Genomic DNA, 19,850 nt, shown 5'->3' on the forward strand with positions numbered 1-19,850 from the left:
GATGGTTGGATGGCATCACCGACTCGATGGACACGAGTTTGGGTAAACTCTGGAAGTTGGTGATGGACAGGGAGGCCTGGTGTGCTGCATTTCATGGGGTTGCAAAGAGTCGGACTGAACTGAACTGAACTGAAGGTCTAGGGAGTGAAATTTTTGAGAGCTGCGTAGGTGGTTCTAACTGGCAGCCATGTTTGAGAATTAGTGATCCATACAGTCTTGTTTAGAAGAAATAACCTCAGACTAAGTATAGAATGGACCATTAAAACAAGGGGATGTGAGGAAAAGATTGACATTATCTGAGAATCATTCTACCTTTTCACCTGGAGGACTATGCAATGTTCCTATTTGAACAGAACACACACACTTATACTCATACACACAAACCACACAAGATTTTAATAGAGAAGAATGGTCTCAAGAGCAATGCTTCCTAAATATAAACCAGCTGTGTCAGAGTCGCAGGCGAGCCATTTTACCACGCAGAATCCCAAGCCCCATTACCTAGAGATTCTGATTCAGGAACTCGGGAGAAGTTCAGAGGAGGCCTGGGGAACATGAACACACACACATATATACATGTAATTATATTCATAATTTATTTAAAATTTTTTATTTTGAAAAATTTTAAACCTAGAGAAAAGTAGCAAAAACAGTACATGAACAAACCATGCACCTTCCACCTGGTTCGGCAACTAAATACTGCTTCACCACAGCTGCTTTCCACCTAGCCACACAGTTTTCCTTGAACAAAGTTAGAGACATCATGATAGTTCACCTCTATATATGTCAGGACATGTGTCCTGGCAACAAGGACATTCTTCTTTAAAACTACAATATTATCTTATCCAAGAAATTTAATTAAAAATATTCTCAACTGTCCTCAAATCTTTATAGCTATTTCACTTAAAATTACACCATGGATTCAGTTCAGTTCAGTTCAGTCGCTCAGTCGTGTCTGACTCTTTGCAACCCCATGAATTGCAGCACACCAGGCCTCCCTGTCCATCACCAACTCCCGGAGTTCACTCAGACTCACGTCCATCGAGGCAGCGATGCCATCCTCGGTCGTCCCCTTCTCCTCCTGCCCCCAATCCCTCCCAGCATCAGTCTTTTCCAACGAGTCAACTCTTCACATGAGGTGGCCAAAGTATTGGAGTTTCAGCTTCAGCATCATTCCTTCCAAAGAACACCCAGGGCTGTCTTCAGAATGAACTGGTTGAATCTCCTTGCAGTCCAAGGGACTCTCAAGAGTCTTCTCCAACACCACAGTTCAAAAGCATCAATTCTTCGCCACTCAGCCTTCTTCACAGTCCAACTCTCACATCCATACATGACCACAGGAAAAACCATAGCCTTAACTAGACGGACTTTAGTCGGCAAAGTAATGTCTCTGCTTTTCAATATGCTGTCTAGGTTGGTCATAACTTTTCTTCCAAGGATTACCTATTGTATTTGGTTGTCATGTATCTTTAGTCTCCTTTAATCTACAATTGTTCAGTTGCCTTTTGTTTTTCACGAAATTACTACTTTTGAAGAGTCTTAACTGTTTTATAGAATGTCCCACAATTTGGATTTCTGATTGCTTCCTTATGACTACATTCATGTTAAATAGTTTTGACAAAAGTACCACACAAGTGATGTTGAGTACTTCTCACTTCATTGCTTTAAGAGGTATATATGTTGGTCTAATCATTGATGATACTAAATTTGATCACTTGTTAAGGAATGACTGACAGATTTCTTTATTATAATTCCCCCTTGTAATTAATAGATAATCAGTGGGGAAAAACTTCAGGACTATAAGCTTTTCTTAGCATTCATTGATTGTCTTGGCCTGAATTCATTAAAGTGGTGATTGCCAAAATGATAACTTTCTATCACTTTTAATATTTATTAGCTGAAATTCTGCAAAGAACTTTCTCTGCAACTTTTTTTTTCTAGTGTTTCACTAGGGACCCATGGTGCAACTACTATAATATTTTTATTTTTATTATTCTTTTTGATGGTTTTATTTTCCAGGTTTGGTTAGTCAAAGTCTCTTTAGGCTGGCTCCTATATCCTTTTGATATGTACCCATCATTCTCTGAAACTGTTTTCTGGCAAAATAAGATGTTCCAGATTCACCTGTTGCTCAGTCTTGAAATAGCCATTGCTTCAAGGAGCCATGATTCCTTTTAGTGGAGAATGGGATTTAGAAATCAAGTAATCTGGAAATTTAGAAATCAACTCCTCACATTGCTACTGAGGAGTCATTGTTTCTAGGCCTTTCAACAGACAGAGCTTGGAACATATACATACATACACATATACATGTACCATCTTGGAATATATACATATACATATGTAAACATGTATATATTCTAAGCGAATATGTATTATATGTTAATATATATGGATATTTTAATATATATATAATTGTAGATTTATATACCTATTTTAAGTAAAGAGTTCATAACATACCTTCAATTCAATCCTACACTGCAAGGTTCTTCCTCATCTTCTATTCCATATTTTGTATCTATTTACTCATTACATCTATCTTCAATACACACAAAATAGTTTCAGATTATTATGGCAAAACCACTAACATTGTTAAAAAAAATCAGAATTTCCTCTTCCTTTGAAATATCTCCCAATGAGGGTGTACTGTAAGGGTTCTGATTGTTGGAAGTTTTTCAATGTGGCTATGATAATCATTTGATACAGAGTTCAGTTTGTTTCTGTTTATATACTGTCACCCTGCTTATTGAACTTCTATGCAGAGTACATCATGAGAAACACTGGACTGGAAGAAACACAAGCTGGAATCAAGATTGCCGGGAGAAATATCAATAACCTCAGATATGCAGATGACACCACCCTTATGGCAGAAAGTGAGGAGGAACAAAAAAGCCTCTTGATGAAAGTGAAAGAGGTAACAAAGCCACTGTACCCATCTTGAGCTGCCCAGGGATGGATATGTGAAGCAAGGACAAGATCTTTACCAATTCTGGGCTTTTCCTTCTTGGCTTCTGGAGAGACCATCAGCAATGGCTTCTTTGTGGTTCCCAGAGCCAGGGTCCTACTCTGCTGCAGCAGTGATTAGTATCATGGCAGCTAAAGGAGAAAGGGCGGTGGGGGCGGGGGGTTCGTTTACAAGCTGTGAGATCACTGCAGACCTACCTCACTGTGTTGTCACGGGGCAAACGCAATAGAACGCATTGGATGATGTGTGTCTGATCCTTGTCTCCCCCAGCTGCTGCCCCCTCTAGTTATTATATTTGTCTGGGCTTTGTAGGACTTCACAAGTAGCTGATTTGGTGATTGCTAGGTGGCCTAGTTTGTGTAAATACAATGTGTTGGTCTTCTCCATGTTCTTTTGGGGTTTTATTGTTTACAAACTTCTTTTTATATTGAGAAAATAGCCAAAGCATCTTTGACAAAATGTTCTGCACCAGGCAAAAAGATCTGAAACATAAAGCTTGGGGGCCCCTCTTGAAGTTGGGGGGGGTCTTGAACTACACTTTCTTTTGTGTTCCCCTTCCTCTATTTCCTATTTCAAACAAGATCTGTCCTGAAAACTAGATTCCTACTCCCTCTTCTTTCCACCTTTGTACCCCCCAAAATAGACCATATACCTATACGTTTAATTTGTGGGGTATCTGTGATTAAGTGATTTGTGCAAAAATCCTGAAGAAGCTAAGATCGCTCCATCCCTTGTTCCCAATCTCGAGTCATGTCCATTCCTTGATGTGATTCATGCTAAACGGACTGATGTATTTGGATGGATAAAGACCAACTCCAAGGGTAGAGAGAAGCAATGAAGGGGCCTTCCATGTAGAAGGTGGGGCTGGGAGACCATGAAAGGAAAGATGAATGTATATCCAAGTCACTCAGGAACTTTTATGCAGGTGCAAGAAACTTATGTCAAAGTAGCCACAAGATTGTTTAATAGCAGACGGACGAATGTAACTCCATGTTTACTGCTAGAAACCAAAGCTTTGTATGAAATCTTGAATTTATGGGGAGGGAGGGAGGGAGGGTAGAAAAGCATGTACCCATCTGTTCTTTTCCTCATCCCTTCTTCTCATTCCTGAACTGCAGGAGACATAGCCCCTCGGGCTTTGGAGACCCCATCTGGGCAGTGTTTATTTGATGGCTGATTTTGCTGTGCCAGGTACTTTCTTTCCCATTTGCTATCATTTTGTAACACACACGCTGACCCTTTTCCCTTCCTTGTTTTCCTTGGGAATATACAATGAATAAAAACTTATTGGTACTGAAAAAAAAAAAAAAAAAAAGAAAGTGAAAGAGGAGAGTGAAAAAGTTGACTTAAAGCTCAGCATTCAGAAAATGAAGATCATGGCATCCGGAAACAGTGGAAACAGTGTCAGACCTTATTTTTTGGGGCTCCAAGATCACTGCAGATGGTGACTGCAGCCATGAAATTAAGACGCTTACTCCTTGGAAGAAAAGTTATGACCAACCTAGACAGCATATTGAAAAGCAGAGACATTACTTTACCGACTAAGGTCCGTCTAGTCAAGGCTATGGTTTTTCCAGTGGTCATGTATGGATGTGAGAGTTGGACTGTGAAGAAGGCTGAGCGCCGAAGAATTGATGCTTTTGAACTGTGGTGTTGGAGAAGACTCTTGAGAGTCCCTTGGACTGCAAGGAGATCCAACCAGTCCATTCTGAAGGAGATCAGTCCTGGGATTTCTTTGGAAGGAATGATGCTAAAGCTGAAACTCCAGTACTTTGGCCACCTCATGTGAAGTGTTGACTCACTGGAAAAAACTCTGATGCTGGGAGGGATTGAGGGCAGGAGGAGAATGGGACGACAGAGGATGAGATGGCTGGATGGCATCACTGACTTGATGGACCTGAGTCTGAGTGAACTCCGGGAGTTAGTGATGGACAGGGAGGCCTGGCGTGCTGCGATTCATGGGGTCACAAAGAGTCAGACACGACTGAGTGACTGAACTGTACTGAAAAGTTAGCCAATTTTAGTATATGCCTGTTCATATATTTTTGATTTAATTTTATGTAACAAGTAACACATTCAAGTAATTCAGAAGTCAAAAGAATATAAATGGGTATTCTCCAAGAAGTCTCTCATTTCTATTTTTTCCACACTATTCCCAGACACTCCCCATAGGCAATCTTTTCATTATTTTCTCGTTTTAATAGTCCAGTGTTTCTTTTTATAAAAATAAGTATATAAAATATATATAAATTCATGTACATTATATATATGTGCATGTGTGTATACACATGTATTTCCTTCTCTTTCTCAAAAGTAAATGGTATTAAGTACGTTCATATCAATGTGTAATCATCACCATCATGTATTTTCAGAATTTTTTCATCTTCCTCACAGGAAACTCTGCCCATTAAACATAACTCCTCATTCCTTTCTCCCCTCTCCTAGTTCCTTGCAAATGTCATTCTTTTTTCTGTAGGTCACAGTGGAATCATATAGTATTTGTTCTTTTGTGACTGGCTTATTTCATTTAACATAGTATCTTTAAGGTTCACTCACCCTGTAGCACGTCAGAACCTCCTTCCTTTGTAAAGCTGAATAATATTCTACTATGTGTATATACCACATTTTATTTACTCATTCTTCTCTCAGTGGAAACTTGGGCTGTTTTGGCCTTTTGGATATTATGAATAATGCTGCTAAATATGGGTATAAAAATATCTCCTTGAGTCCTTACTTTATATGCTTTTGCCTATCTATCCCAAAGTGGAATTGCTAGATCATATGGTAATTTATGGTGGCTCAGACAGTAAAGCGTCTGCCTACGATGCAGGAGACCTGGGTTTGATTCCTGGGTGGGGAAGATCCCCTGGAGAAGGAAATGGCACCCCACTCCAGTACTCTCCCCTGGAAAATCTCATGGATGGAGGAGCCTGGTGGGCTACAGTCCCTGGGGTCACAAAGAGTCAGACACGACTGAGCGACCTCCCCTTCCCCCTTCCCCACCATGGTAATTTAACTTTTAACGTTTTTTGTGGAAACACCATATTGTTTTTCATAGTGACTATGCCATTTTTCATTTCTAATACTCACCGATACACAAAGTTCCAATTTCTCCACATCCTCACCAACACTTGTTATTTTCTATTTATTTGATAATAGCCATTCTAATGGGTGTGAAGTATTATCTCATTGTGATTTTGATTTCCCTAAATGATTAGCAGTATAGAGTATCTTTTCATGTGCTTATTGGACATTTGTATATCTTCTACAGAGAAATGTCTATTCAAGTCCTTTGCTTATTTTTCAATCAAGTTGTTTGTTACTGCTGAGTTCAAAAAGTCTTAAAAAATATATTCTGGATAGTAACCCCTGGCCAGATATATGATCGACAAATATTTTCTCCCATTCCATGAGTTCCCTTTTCACTCTAACACTTTCCTTTAATAAACAAAATTTTTAATTTTGATGCAGTCAAATATAACTATTATTTTTCTTTTATTGCCTGTGTTTTTGATGTCATATCTGGACACCACTGCCAATTTCAATGTCATAAAGCTTTTCCTGTATGTTTTCTTCTAAGTTGTATGGTTTTAGCTCCTACATTTAGGTTGTTGATCCATTTTGAATTAATTATTATATAAGAGTGCAAGGTAAAGGTCCAATTTCATTTTTTTGCATGTGGATACCCAGTTTTCTCAACGTTCAGCATACAATATTGTATGTTGACTTGGTTTATGTGACTTTGAAAAAATAATAGCTTTATTGTGGTGAAACTCAATTATACTTTTAAGTATCTGATTCAGTGGTTTTTAGAGTTATGCAAAGATAATTCTATTGACTCCCCTGGTGGCTCAGACGGTAAAGCATATGCCTGCAATGCAAGAGACCTGGGTTCGATCCCTGGGTCAGGAAGATCCCCTGGAGAAGGAAATGGCAACCCACTCCAGTACTCTTGCCTGGGAAATCCCATGGATGGAGGAGCCTGATAGGCTAGTCCATGGGATCACAAAGAGTCGGACATGACTGAGCGACATCTTTTCTCTAAAGATAATTCTACCCAATTTTGGAAGATTTTATCATTCCTCCACTCTCCCCATTCTCAGTTTATCCCAGTCCTTGGAAACCACTAACCTCTCTGCCTTTTTAGATTTGCCTATTTTCTCCCGTCGTGTGGGTTGTCTTTTCACTTCCCTGACAGTGTTTCTGGAAGCAAAATTTAAAACTTTTAATTTTGAGATCTATCAGTTTTTTTCTGTTCTTTGTGCTTTTGGAGCCAGATCTAAGAAACCACTGCCTAATCCAAAGTCGTGAAGATTTACTCCCAAGTTTTCTTCTAAGAGTTTTAGGTCTGTTATCTACCTGCAATTAATTTTTGTATATGGTGTGGAAATGGCAACCCACTCCAATACTCTTGCTTGGAAAATCCTCTGATGGAGGAGCCTGGTAGGCTATAGTCCATGGGGTCGCAAAGAGTTGGACACAACTGAGCAAAAAAACACACAAAAAACAAAACTATGGTGTGGAGGCGGGGTCCAATTTCATTTTTTTATATGTGAATATCCAGTTGTCCCTGTGCAGGCTGTTGAAAACCCTGCTGAATTATCTTGGCACCTTTGCTGAAAATAAACTGAGGATAAATGTATGGGTTTATTTCTAGACTCTCAAATCTAATCCTCTTATCTATAAGTCTATGTTCATTTTATGCCAGTACCACAATGTCTTGAGTACTGTTGCTTTACAGTAAGTTTTGAAATCAAGAAATGTGTATTCTCACAAGTCTGCAGAGTTTTGTCAAAGTTCATATGACTTCCTTCCTTTCCTATTTTAATATGGTAAAGTCCACTAATGATTTCACTAAACTTAAATCTTTTCATTCTCCCCAAACCCCTACTACTTTGTCTTGATGAATCACTGTTTTAAATATGTTGAATTCTAATTCCTAACATTTTAAGATTTTTATAATACTACTCATACATGACAGGGTGTGTGTGTGTGTGTGTGTGTGTGTGTGTGTGTAGAATTCAACACATTTAAAACGGTGATTCATCAAGACAAAGTAGTAGGGGTTTGGGGAGAATGAAGATTTAAGTTTAGCGAAATCATTAGTGGACTTTACCATATTAAAATAGCAAAGGAAGAAAGTCATATGAACTTTGACAAAACTCTGCAGACTTGTGAGAATGCACATTTCTTGATTTCAAAACTTATTATAAAGATGGTGTGTGTGTGTGTGTGTATGTTTGTGTGTTTAAATCAGGTTTAAGTATCAAAGTTCTGAAGTGAAGTGAAGTTGCTCAGTCGTGTCTGACTGAAAATTCCAGTCCACGGAATTTTCCAGGCAGGAGTACTGGAGTGGGTTGCCATTTCCTTCTGCTTATAAAAAGAATTTGGCTATTTTCTTATTTTTTCTGTGATCCAGAAGTGCACTGTCTAACACCATAGCCACCAATCACATAGGTTTTCAACTTTAAATTACAATTAAATAAAAGTAAAAATTCAATTCTTTAGTTGCAGTAGCCACATTCCAAGTGCTCTACGTCACATGAGGCTGGACATGTGACATGCTGGACAGCGAAGACACAAAACATTTCAATCATCACAGAAAAGTTCTGTGGGTGTCACTGACCTACAGCAACTTGCAGGTCATTAAGAAGAATTGAGACTATTTGGTATTCAAGGTTTTGTAGGATTTCCCTGTAAAATAATCTGTACCTAGTGCTTTGATGAAGGTGTTTTGAAAATATTTTTTCTATAGATCTGTTTAAACCTTGTGATGGTCTTAACTAGCTTTTCTGGTTTATTACAGTATTGCTCCCTTCGTCATTTCTACTTCTGTATATCTGCTCTTATTGCTTTTTTTCTTTATTAGGCTAACTAGTGGCTTGTATATTTTGTTGATGCTTTCTCCAAAGAACCAGCACTTTGATCTTCTGCTTTTCTATTTTCCACCTCATTAATCTCTTTTTATCTTTATTTTTTCTATTTATTTCTCCGTAGTTTCTTTGGGTAATTACTTTTTCTAGCTTTCTGAATTGGGAGCTTAAACTTTTAATATTTATCCTTTCATTTTTATTTATGACAGGTATTTAAGGCTATAATTTGTTTTCCAATCACCCCTTTGATTGTATCTCAGACTTCTGATGTGATGTTTATTATGACTATGTTTTAGGAATTTTGAAATTTTGGCTTAAATATCCGTTTTCCAAACAAAAATTGTTTAAACAAAGAGCTTTAAATTTCAAGGTGGAAGGGTATTTGCCATGGTATACAGTTTGGTATACATACATAATATATACATATACACACATACACACGATCTATCTTATTCATTGAAGTCTTCAGCCCCTTTACTTTTTGTACTCTTAGCCTGTCTTGAGAGATGTGTGTTAAATATCCTATTAGTGTGTTTGTCTATATCACTTTGTATCTACTGTAATTTCTATTTTATGAATTTTACCATGTCTAAAGGGCTTCCTGGGTGGCTCAGTGGTAAAGGACCTGACTGCAATGCAGGAGATGCGGGTTTGATCCCTGGGTAGGGAAAAATCCCCTGGAGAAGAAAATCACAACCCTTTCCAGTATACTTGCCTGGAAAATCCTATGGACAAAGGAGCCTGGTGGCCTACAGTCCATGGGGTCACAAAGAATCAGACACAACTTAGTGACTAAACAACAACAATAACCACCACCATGTCTGATAACAGAATTGTAACCTCTGCTTATTTAACTTATATGCAGAGTACATCATGCAAAATGCTGGGCTAGATGAATCACAAGCTGGAATCAAGAGTGCTAGGAAAAATATCAACCACCTCAGAAACACATATGATACCACTCTAACAGCAGAAAGTGAAGAGGAAATAAAAGGCCTCTTGATGAGGATGAAAGAGGAGAGTGAAAAAGCTGGCTTAAAACTCAACATTCAAAAAACTAAGATCATGGTATCTGGTCCCATCACTTCATGGCAAACAGAAGGGGGAAAAGTGGAAACTGTGACAGATTTTATTTGATTGGGCTCTAAATTCACTGAGGATGGTGACTGAAGCCACAAAATTAAAAGACGCTTGTTCCTTGGAAGAATAGCGATGATAAACCTAGACAGGATATTAAAAAGCAGAGATATCACTTTGCTTAACAAGGTCCATATAGTCAAAACTATGGTTTTTCCAGTAGTCATGTACAGATGTCAGAGTTGGACTGTAGAGAAGGCTAAGCACCAAAGAATTGATGCTTTCAAGCTGTGGTGCTGGAGAAGACTCTTGTGAGTCCCTTGGACTGCAAGGAGATCAAACCAGTCAGTCCTAAAGGAAATCAACCCTGAATAGTCATTGGAAGGACTGATACTGAAAGCTGAAGCTCCAATACTTTGGTCACCTGATGCAAAGAGCTGACTCACTGGAAAAGACCCTGATGCTAGGAAAGACTGAACGCAAAAGGAGACGCAGGTGGCAGAGTAGGAGATGGTTAGATAGCATCGTTGACTCAGTGGACACGAATATGAGCAAACTCTGAGAAATGGTGGAGGACAGAAGGGCCTAGTGTGTGGCAGTCCACGGGGTCACAGAGAATTGGGACATGACTTTGTGAATGAACAACAACAAACCTCTGCTACTATATTGTTTGAAGTTGCTTCATACATCATTTGTCATCTTTTACTTTTAGCCTTCCCAACTCACTTTATTTTAGGTATGTCTCCTGTAGAGTGTAAAGTTGGATTTGACTTTGAGCATCAATCTGAAATGTTTTAACAGGTGAGCTAAATGTAAATACTCATTTACATTCTGTATACTCTGTATAAATTACACTCACCTTTACACTCTGTAAAAATTATGTATTTGTTCTCAACTTCAGTATGTTTTATTTACTGCATTTTCCATAGTTCATCTCTTTGTGTCATTTATTTCTTGACCATTTTGTTCTTTTGGTATTGAGAAAGTTCGGGAATTTTGTTTTAGTGGTTATCTTTATACTAACATACTTTATAATGTCCTTAATTCCCCCATTTCCTCATTTAGGCTACTACTATCTGATTTATTGGTTTTAAATGATATCCTTTGACCCCATCTAAAGATATTACAGGAGGAAAAGGGACTTGCTTTCTGGTCCCACTGCATTTGTTGGCAGGTTTCTGCAGCACTCCCATCTCCTTGGTTGCCTGTGTCCCGGAACACTGGACAGTTAGTAGTTAAGTATCCAGTGGCCAGCAGCAGCAGCAGCTCCGCCTCCACCACCACCTCCCACCTTAAATGGTTTTGTAAGAGTTTCTACAGAGAGACACACCTTTCCATGAACAGTCTTCTCCACACTATAGAAGGCAAATTTCTAGCAAGTTCCACTGCTGTGGCACTAGTGATTTCTCTCATCCAGTGAGCAACGGCGCCCGCTCCAACAGGGCTTACATGTTGGGCCTGAGATGGGGGAAGGGAGACACTTCCTTGGGCTGTCTATCTCTGCCCCAGTGTAGTGGCTTCTCCTTATGCCAGCTCTTCCTTAGAGTTCTCTGCCTTTTGACTAGCCAATCCCTCACTCCAACTCTCTGTTAGAGTTAACAATTTCATTAAACTATCTATGTTCCTTCTTCACTGGGACCCAGACTGATACCATACTATTCTACTCTTGTCCCTACCTTTGCTTTTCTTAGATATATCATCTGGTATTTGGATGAAGCTCTTTCCATAATTGATTTAGGAAGGGGCTGGGTCACAATATTTCCTGTGTTCCTGCACATTGAAAACTCTTTCAGTATAATCTCAGCACTTGAAAAAACAGCTCATCTAGATATAAACCTGTCGTTTCTTTCCTCAGATTTCTTAAAAACACTCCTCCATTTATAGTCTTGCTTTGCATTTTAGTGTTGAAAAGTATGATGCAAACCTGACTTTCTTTGCCTTGAAAATAATTTGGCTGTTTTGCTAGAGGCTTAGCTGAATTTTTTTTATTCATAGAGTATAACTGTTTTACTAGAAAAGGTCTTAGAGTTGACAATTTTCCAGGAAAAAGGTAGGCTTTTTCAATATGAAGGTTCAGGTATTTTCCCATTTTTGAAACATTTTCTTACAATTTTTTAATCCTGTTTATCTTCTTTAGGAAATCCAAATATACATGTACACATACATATACCCAGAGGACCTTTTTGACTACATTCTATATCTAACAGTTCCTTTCTGATACTTTTAAACCTTTTTCTTCTAATATTTAGTTTTATTCTCTTGACTGTTTTATTTCTTTTCTCAATATCTCTTATTATATTTTCAGTTGAATATATTGTCCCAATGGGTACCTTGGAACTGAGTCTTCAATTGAGATTATTTTTCTTTCTTCATTTTTTCCCTTGAGTTTGCACAATTCTGTTTCACATCTTCCTATTTACTGTGCATTTCTAGTCTGACTTACAATTTATGATTCAAGGTATTTTTTTTTCGTAGATGTCAATACTTATTTAATTCAAGATGGGTCACTGTGCAACAGTTTTCCTCTGATTAGTCACTGATTTTTGGCTTAGAATTTTCAGTAGTTAAAATGGTTTTATCTTCTACTTCTGTTTTTCCTCATGTAAAAGTTTTTTTTATGGATGTTGACTGCTGTTTCCCAATGATTTAAAATGTCTTATATTTTCTTGGGCTAGCAAAAAACAGGATGTTCCATTTTGTCAGGGATCTTGGGTCATGAGTTTTCTGTTGGCATAATGAAATGCAGTTTCTTTAGTGGAGCCTGTTTGGGATGCGGTGGGATAGGAAGACCCGAATGTCTTCTGATTTTATGATTCTCTTTGTTTCTGTGTAACTCTAAATGACTACCCATGGCTTCCTTCTTTTCCTTCAATATTATGTCTATCTCTCCCATGAAGGTAGTTATCAGCCCACGGCTGCTGTCTCTGGTCCCTCACATTTTTAATTCATTCTCTTTCTTCTGATTCTCCAGTAGATAACGCTCTAATCAAGTAGCTCTTAGTTCTCTTTCAGTATTTCCCACTCTGGATGGGCCTATCTTTTTCTGGAAGTGATTTTGGCTGTGTTAGGCTCCCATTGCCCTCTGCCTTTTTAATGTAGTTTCTATCTACATAAAACTCTTCATTCTGGGGTGGGTATTAGCTTTACTGGTTTCAGATCTTTATATCAGAACATGTAGGCAACATGTTATTGAAATGTGTGGTATTCTTGACTCCTAGTTATGTTTAGGCATGAGTTATGGGTGGCTTAATTTGCTTTCCTTTTTGAGCTATATGTTTCCGGAGAACTTATGGAAAAATTTTGATGCAGATGGTCACCATTATCCCTGGGAACTTATAGTTTGTAATAACCTATCAAGATGCTTCTAAACTGTGGTTCATAAAATCAGTTGAGAACCTTATGGTACTACACAGCTACAAAAAGGAATGAGAAACATCTCAATACTAAGACGTCGTTTTGAGGACATACTGTTAAATGAAAAAAGTAAGATTGAGAAAAGTATGTATAGTATGTTGTCATTTATAAGAAGGGAATACATATGTATATATATGTACACACACACACACAGATATATTTGCTTATTTTTTAAAAAGTGAAGTATGAACTATTAAAAGAAAGTGGTTACTCTATGGCAGAAGAAAGGGATAAGGTAAAGGGCATATACTGTTTTACAGATTTCAAGAATTATTTATATACATGAGGCCAAAGATGGAACAATTCAAGAATCAACAAGGATAATTAGTGCAATGGGGTGAAAAACATCAAATATGTATGAATCTTTGAGTTTATGATATTGAATACAACAATAGCAATAAGACTAAGTAATTTTGGAGGATAATGGCAATCTAATTTATTATTCTGAAAAGTGGTAAACAAAGAAAAGAATCAAGCATTTAAACTGTCTTTCCTGCATGAACTATGCTTCAGGATAACCAAATAGTTGAAAGTTTATTTTAATAGACATATTCCATTTAATTTATGTGGACAGAATGATAATATTAAAATTTTCTATTCTGCAACCAAAATGAATTGACAGGTCTAAATCAGGGGGCAGCAAACTATAGCCAGAAGGCTGGACAACTTGTTTTGTAACTAAAGCTTTACTGGATCACAGCCTTGCCCATTTTTTTAATGTATTGTCTATGACTGCCTTCATATTACAAGGACAAAGCTGACAAGTTACAACGAGAATGTATGGCCTGTGAGCCTGAAATATTTACTATCTGACTCTTTTAGAAAATCTGCCAACCCCTGTCTAGACTACAAGCAGCAATGGCTGCTACATTATAAAATGAGAGACAACCAGACCATATATACTTCTTAATAAATGTAAATATCACTACATATGAAATATTCTTATTGAAAAAAAACTAAACCTTAACCTGATCAAGCCTCTAGATCTAGTTACCAATTTCTAGGAAGAGAGGTCAGAGAAACACGTTAAATGATACCAGAGAGATATAATCAGCAAAATCTAATTGTGGGAAAATTTAAAGAAAATGACTTAGGTTTTTCAACAAATAAATTGCAAGGAAAAAATAAAAGAGAGGAGGAGAACACATAGATTAAAAGAGGCTTAAGGAACATATCACCCAACTGCATATGTTGATTTTATTTGGATCCTGATTCAAAGAAAATGAAATAAAGAGAGGAAGAGAGAGAGAGACAGACAGACAATAGGGAAAATTTAAATACTGAGTAAATATTTGTTGATATTAAGGAAGTATCATTATTTTATTTACATGTGACAATGTTATTATGATTATGCTTTAAAAATATTAACTATGAGAGAGATACATACTAAATATTTAGTGATAAAATGATACTATGTTTAAGCAACTGGGCAGGAGTGGTCAGGGAATGTATATAGCTACTAAGAAAACAAGACTATCTATCAAAGATAAAACATACATGGACTTTCATTCTCTGTATTATTTTTTTCTACTTTTGTATATGTTTGAAATTTTACAAGTAGTTTTTTTTAAAGAAGGAAAAGGTTAAATAACCACTTGGGGAGGTCTTTCAAATGACACTTTCCTCTAATGCTCATTTAATTTAGCACAGCCTCCTGAGAGGAACACAGCCTATAAACCATCTCCATCCTCCGGAGAGACTCATTGCAATAGTGACTGATGGTAACTGATGAAATGTGCTAAATCACTCAGGTATACTGACGCTAAAAAAGGTGAATCTGATCTTGAAGAGAAAAATACAGTGGTGTCATTAAAGGAAAGTAATGCATTTTACTTAATAATTGATTTAAAGTGAGAAAATTCCAAGGACCAACTGAGAATTTAGGGGAAAGGAGATAAGGGATCTTTATAATAGTCATCCTTTCTAATGGGAGATTTTTCTCTCACTGTCTGTTGTGATTGTAGGATTTGATAAAAGCTCCACGGTTTTTTGAGGCAAGTTCAATGGCAAGACCTTCTTCCATCCTTTTTCTCAGGGTAAATGGGACCTGACAAAGAAGGATGCAGGGTGTTGTTTCCCATTAGAAAAAGAGGAGCTGAAGAGAAGCACGGATATCACAAGTTAATGAAGAATGGAGAGGTAAAGATTTTACAGCTCATTTCATGTTAGGTGGACCTTTTGGACCATACGAAAAAGAAGGGATGGGCAGATGACCCTATGTTTTCTTCTAATACAATGTACAATTTGAGGAAGATAACTAATGGGCTAGGGAGAGCTTCGGTCCAGTTACTCACCCAGAGGGGGCTGCAGCATACCCCCATTCTTCTCACAGTTCCCGATAGGCTGAATTTCAGCTGAGTCAACCAGCCGCCAGAAGTCATTCTTGTTGTCGCTGCCATCAAGGCGAAGGCGGAGGCGAGCGCCTGTCAGTCCAACTACTGTGGCAATACAGGTAGATGTGGTGTTCCTGGGGTCCTGCGCTTCCAATTTCATGCTGATCTTGAACTCGTTGCTTGGAGGTGTGTAGGACTGAGGAGAACAAGCCATGGGGATTAGGCAGACTAAGCATACATGGCATTTTCAGTAAGGATATTAGGCGATGGAACCTGGAAATTTATGCTTTGGATGCAAACTGATTACAGCTGAGTCAGGGACAACCCTCATGAATTATTTCCTAATACCTAGGAAGGGTCTCATGAAAAAGAAACTCTGAAATGTAAACTGAAGGGAAAAAATTACTTTCCAGTGAAGCATCAAATATTGAGTGACCAGTAAGTAAAGGATAAGAGTATCTCAAATGGTCCTTGCTTAAATGCTGTTTTTTATCCTGTCTTCTCCAATTCCCTAACCCTCCAGGTATTCTTAGTATTTTCTTTGCAGAAATCATCCTATTAAACTATCGTATCCTTGGTGTTTCTTCATGGAGTGCTTCAGTATGTCTACCACACAGACTAACCAATGGGAATAGATTATTTTTTTTTTACTTTGACATTAACTTAGAAATCAATTCCTGTTTTTTAAAAACTTTAAGTTATAATTGACATACAATGAACTACACACTTAGGTTAAGTACTGACATATGTATACACTCATGACACCACATACATCACGACACTCTGGAAACCATCACCACTATCAAGATAATGAACGTGGACATACTATCAAGTTTTGCATATCCCTTTAAGACCTGTCTAGCCCTTCCCAGATCTCTCTCTCTCCAGGCAAACACTGCTTTACTTTCTATCAGTGTAGACTGTTTTGCATTTTGCATTTCTAGACTTAAAATGGAATCATACAGAATATACTTTTTTTTTTTTTGGATCTAGTTTCTTTCACTCAGCATAACCATTCTGATATTCACCCATTTGTAGAATGTATCAATAATTCATTTCTTTTTCATTAAGAGTCACTTTTAAGAGCAGTTTTAGGTTCACAGAAAAACTGAAAGGAAGATAGATTTCCTATAAACATCCTGCTCCAACACATTCAGTGTCTCCTGTATTTTCAGTATCTCCTAACATAGTAATACATTTATTATAACAGATAAAACTACACTAACATATCATAATAACCCAAAGTCCATTATTTACAGTAAGGTTTTCTCTTGGTGTTGTATACTCTATGAATTTGGTCTAATGGAGACATGTATCTATCATTATAGGATCATACAAAATAGTTTAACTGTACTAAAAATCCTCTGTACCTGGCCTACTCATCCACTCAATCTCTGGCAACCACTGATCTTTTTACTGTCTTCAGAGTTTTGCCTTCTCCAGAATGTCATATAGTTTGAATCACACAGTACATAGCTTTTTCAGACTGGCTTTTTTCTCGTAGTTAAGATGCATTTAAGTTTCCTCTAGGTCTTTTCATGGCTTGATAGCTCATTTCTCTCTAGGGCTGAGTAATACTCCATTGTCTGGCTATACTACAGTTTGTTTATCCATTCACCTACTTAAAAAACATCTTGGTTTCTTCCAAGTTTTGGTGATTATGAATAAAGATGCAATAAAATCCACACACACATACACACACACACACGTTTTTGTGTGGACATAAAATTTCAGCTTCTTTGGGTAAATATCAAGGAATGCAATTGATGGATCATATGGTAAGAGTATGTTTAGTTTACAAGAAGAGAGATCACCAAACTACCTTATAAGATGTCTGTACCATTCTGCATTCCCACAAGCAATTAATGAGAATTCCTGTTGCTCCACATCCTTGCCTAACACTTGGTGTTATCAGTGTTCTGGGTTTTGGCATTACAATATGTATGCAGTGGTATCTCACTGTTGTTTTAATTTGCATTTCTCTGATAACATATGATGTAGAACATCTTTTTCATGCTTGTCATACGACCGTCTTTGGTGAGATGTCTTAAGATCTTTGATCATTTTTGAGTTATTTTCTTATTTTGAGTTTAAGGTATCTGTATATTTTGGGTCACAGTCCTTTGTCAAACACGTCTTGTAAAAATATTCTCCCCCAGTCTGTGGCTTGTCTTCTCATTCTCTTGACAGTGTCTTTCATACAGTAGAAGGTTTTATTTTAATGAAGTTCAACTTATCACTTACTTCTTTCCTGAACTGTGCCTTTGGTTTGCACCTAATAAATTACTGCCACACCTAAGGTCACCTTCAGTTCAGTTCAGTCGTGTCCAACTTTTTGTAACCCCATGGACTGCAGCACACCAGGCCTTCCTGTCCATCACCAACTCCTGGAGTTTACGCAAACTCATGTTCATTGAGTTGGTGATGCCATCCAACCATCTCATCCTCTGTCGTCCCCTTCTCCTCCTGCCTTCAATCTTTTGCAGCTTCAGGGTCTTTTCAAATGTCAGTTCTTCGCATCAGGTGGTCAAAGTATTGGAGTTTCAGCTTCAACATCAGTCCTTCCAATGAATATTCAGGACTGATTTCCTTGAGGATGGACTGACTGGTTGATCTCCTTGCTGTCCAAAGGACTCTCAAGAGTCTTCTCCAACACCACAGTTCAAAAGCATCAATTCTTCAGCTCTCAGCTTTCTTTATAGTCCAACACTCACATCATATACATGACTACTGGAAAAACCATAGCTTTGACTAGATGGACCTCTGTTGGCAAAGTAATGTCTCTGCTTTATAATATGCTGTCTAGGTTGGTCATAACTTTTTTCCCAAGGAGTAAGCATCTTTTAATTTCATGGCTGCACTCACCATCTGCAGTGATTTTGGAGCCCCACAAAATAAAGTCCGTCACTGTTTCCACTGTTTCCCCATCAATGTCCCATGAAGTGATTGGACCGGATGCCATGATCTTAGTTTTCTGAATGTTGAGCTTTAAGCCAACTTTTTCACTCTCCTCTTTCACTTCAAGAGGCTTTTTAAGAAGTTTCTCTTCACTTTCTGTCATAAGGATGGTGTCATCTGCATATCTGAGGTTATTGATATTTCTCCCGGCTATTTTGATTCCAGCTTGTGCTTCCTCCTGGAGAAGGAAATGGCAACCCACTCCAGTATTCTTGCTTGGAGAATCCCATGGAGGGAGGAGCCTGGTAGGCTACAGTCCATGGGGTCACAAAGAGTTGGATCCAGCCCAGTATTTCTCATGATATACTCTGCACAGAAGTTAAATAAGCAGGGTGACAATATACAGCCTTGACGTACTCTTTTTCCTATTTGGAACCAGTCTGTTGTTGTTCCATGTCAAGTTCTAACTGTTGCTTCCTGACCTGCATACAGGTTTCTCAAGAGGCAGGTCAGGTGGTCTGGTATTCCCATCTCTTTCAGAATTTTCCACAGTTTGTGGTGATCCACACAGTCAATGACTTTGGCATAGTCAATAAAGCAGAAATATATGTTTTTTTTTCTGGAGTTCTCTTGCTTTTTTGATGACCCAACAGATGTTGGCAATTTGATCTCTGGTTCCTCTGTCTTTTCTAAATCCACCTTGAGCATCTGGAAGTTCATGGTTCATGTACTGTTGAAGCCTGGCTTGGAGAATTTTGAGCATTACTTTACTAGGGTGTGAGATGAGTTTGAGCATTCTTTGGCATTGCCTTTCTTTGGGATTGCAATGAAATCTGACATATTCCATCTTAGTCTTCTCCTATGCTAACTTCTAGGAATTTAGTTTTGTGTTTTACAGTTAGGTGTGTGGTCTGTTTTGAATTAATTTTTTTGAAGGGTGTTAAGCTCTGTATCTATCATCTTTTGATTCATGTAAGGACTGTGTGACCTTTTTCGTGATGAAATTACTATATTTTTATCTGATAATACCCTTTGCCTCTGAAATATACTTTGATATTAATATGCTATTTCAGCTTTATTATAATTTTTGATTTTTACTTTTAACCTGTTTGTGTCTTTACATTTAAAGTATAATTGCTTGCAGGCAGTATATAATTGGGTCTTACTTTTTATCCAATATGACAATCTCAGTTTGTTAACTGAGGAATTTAGATTAATTTATAATTGGATTATTGATATGGCTGGATTTAAACCTACCATTCTGCTGTTTTCTATTATTTTACTGGATGC

General features: G+C 37.7%; 1 protein-coding gene across 9 annotated transcripts in view; it reads right to left on the minus strand.

Annotated features, from left to right (window-relative positions):
- The window catches only part of SCMH1 (sex comb on midleg homolog 1 (Drosophila)), a 217,899-nt gene that overhangs the window by 105,991 nt on the left and 92,058 nt on the right, over positions 1 to 19,850 (minus strand). For all 9 annotated transcript variants that reach the window (XM_018042586.1, XM_018042579.1, XM_018042539.1 and 6 more), the window contains one exon: positions 15,624 to 15,858. In XM_018042586.1, coding sequence (XP_017898075.1) covers positions 15,624 to 15,822 — 199 coding nt within the window. In that variant the 5' untranslated portion in view covers positions 15,823 to 15,858. The remainder of the gene's footprint in view (positions 1 to 15,623; positions 15,859 to 19,850) is intronic.

The sequence above is a fragment of the Capra hircus genome, chromosome 3 (genome assembly GCF_001704415.2).
Source record: "Capra hircus breed San Clemente chromosome 3, ASM170441v1, whole genome shotgun sequence".
In the NCBI taxonomy this organism is placed as follows: domain Eukaryota; kingdom Metazoa; phylum Chordata; class Mammalia; order Artiodactyla; family Bovidae; genus Capra; species Capra hircus.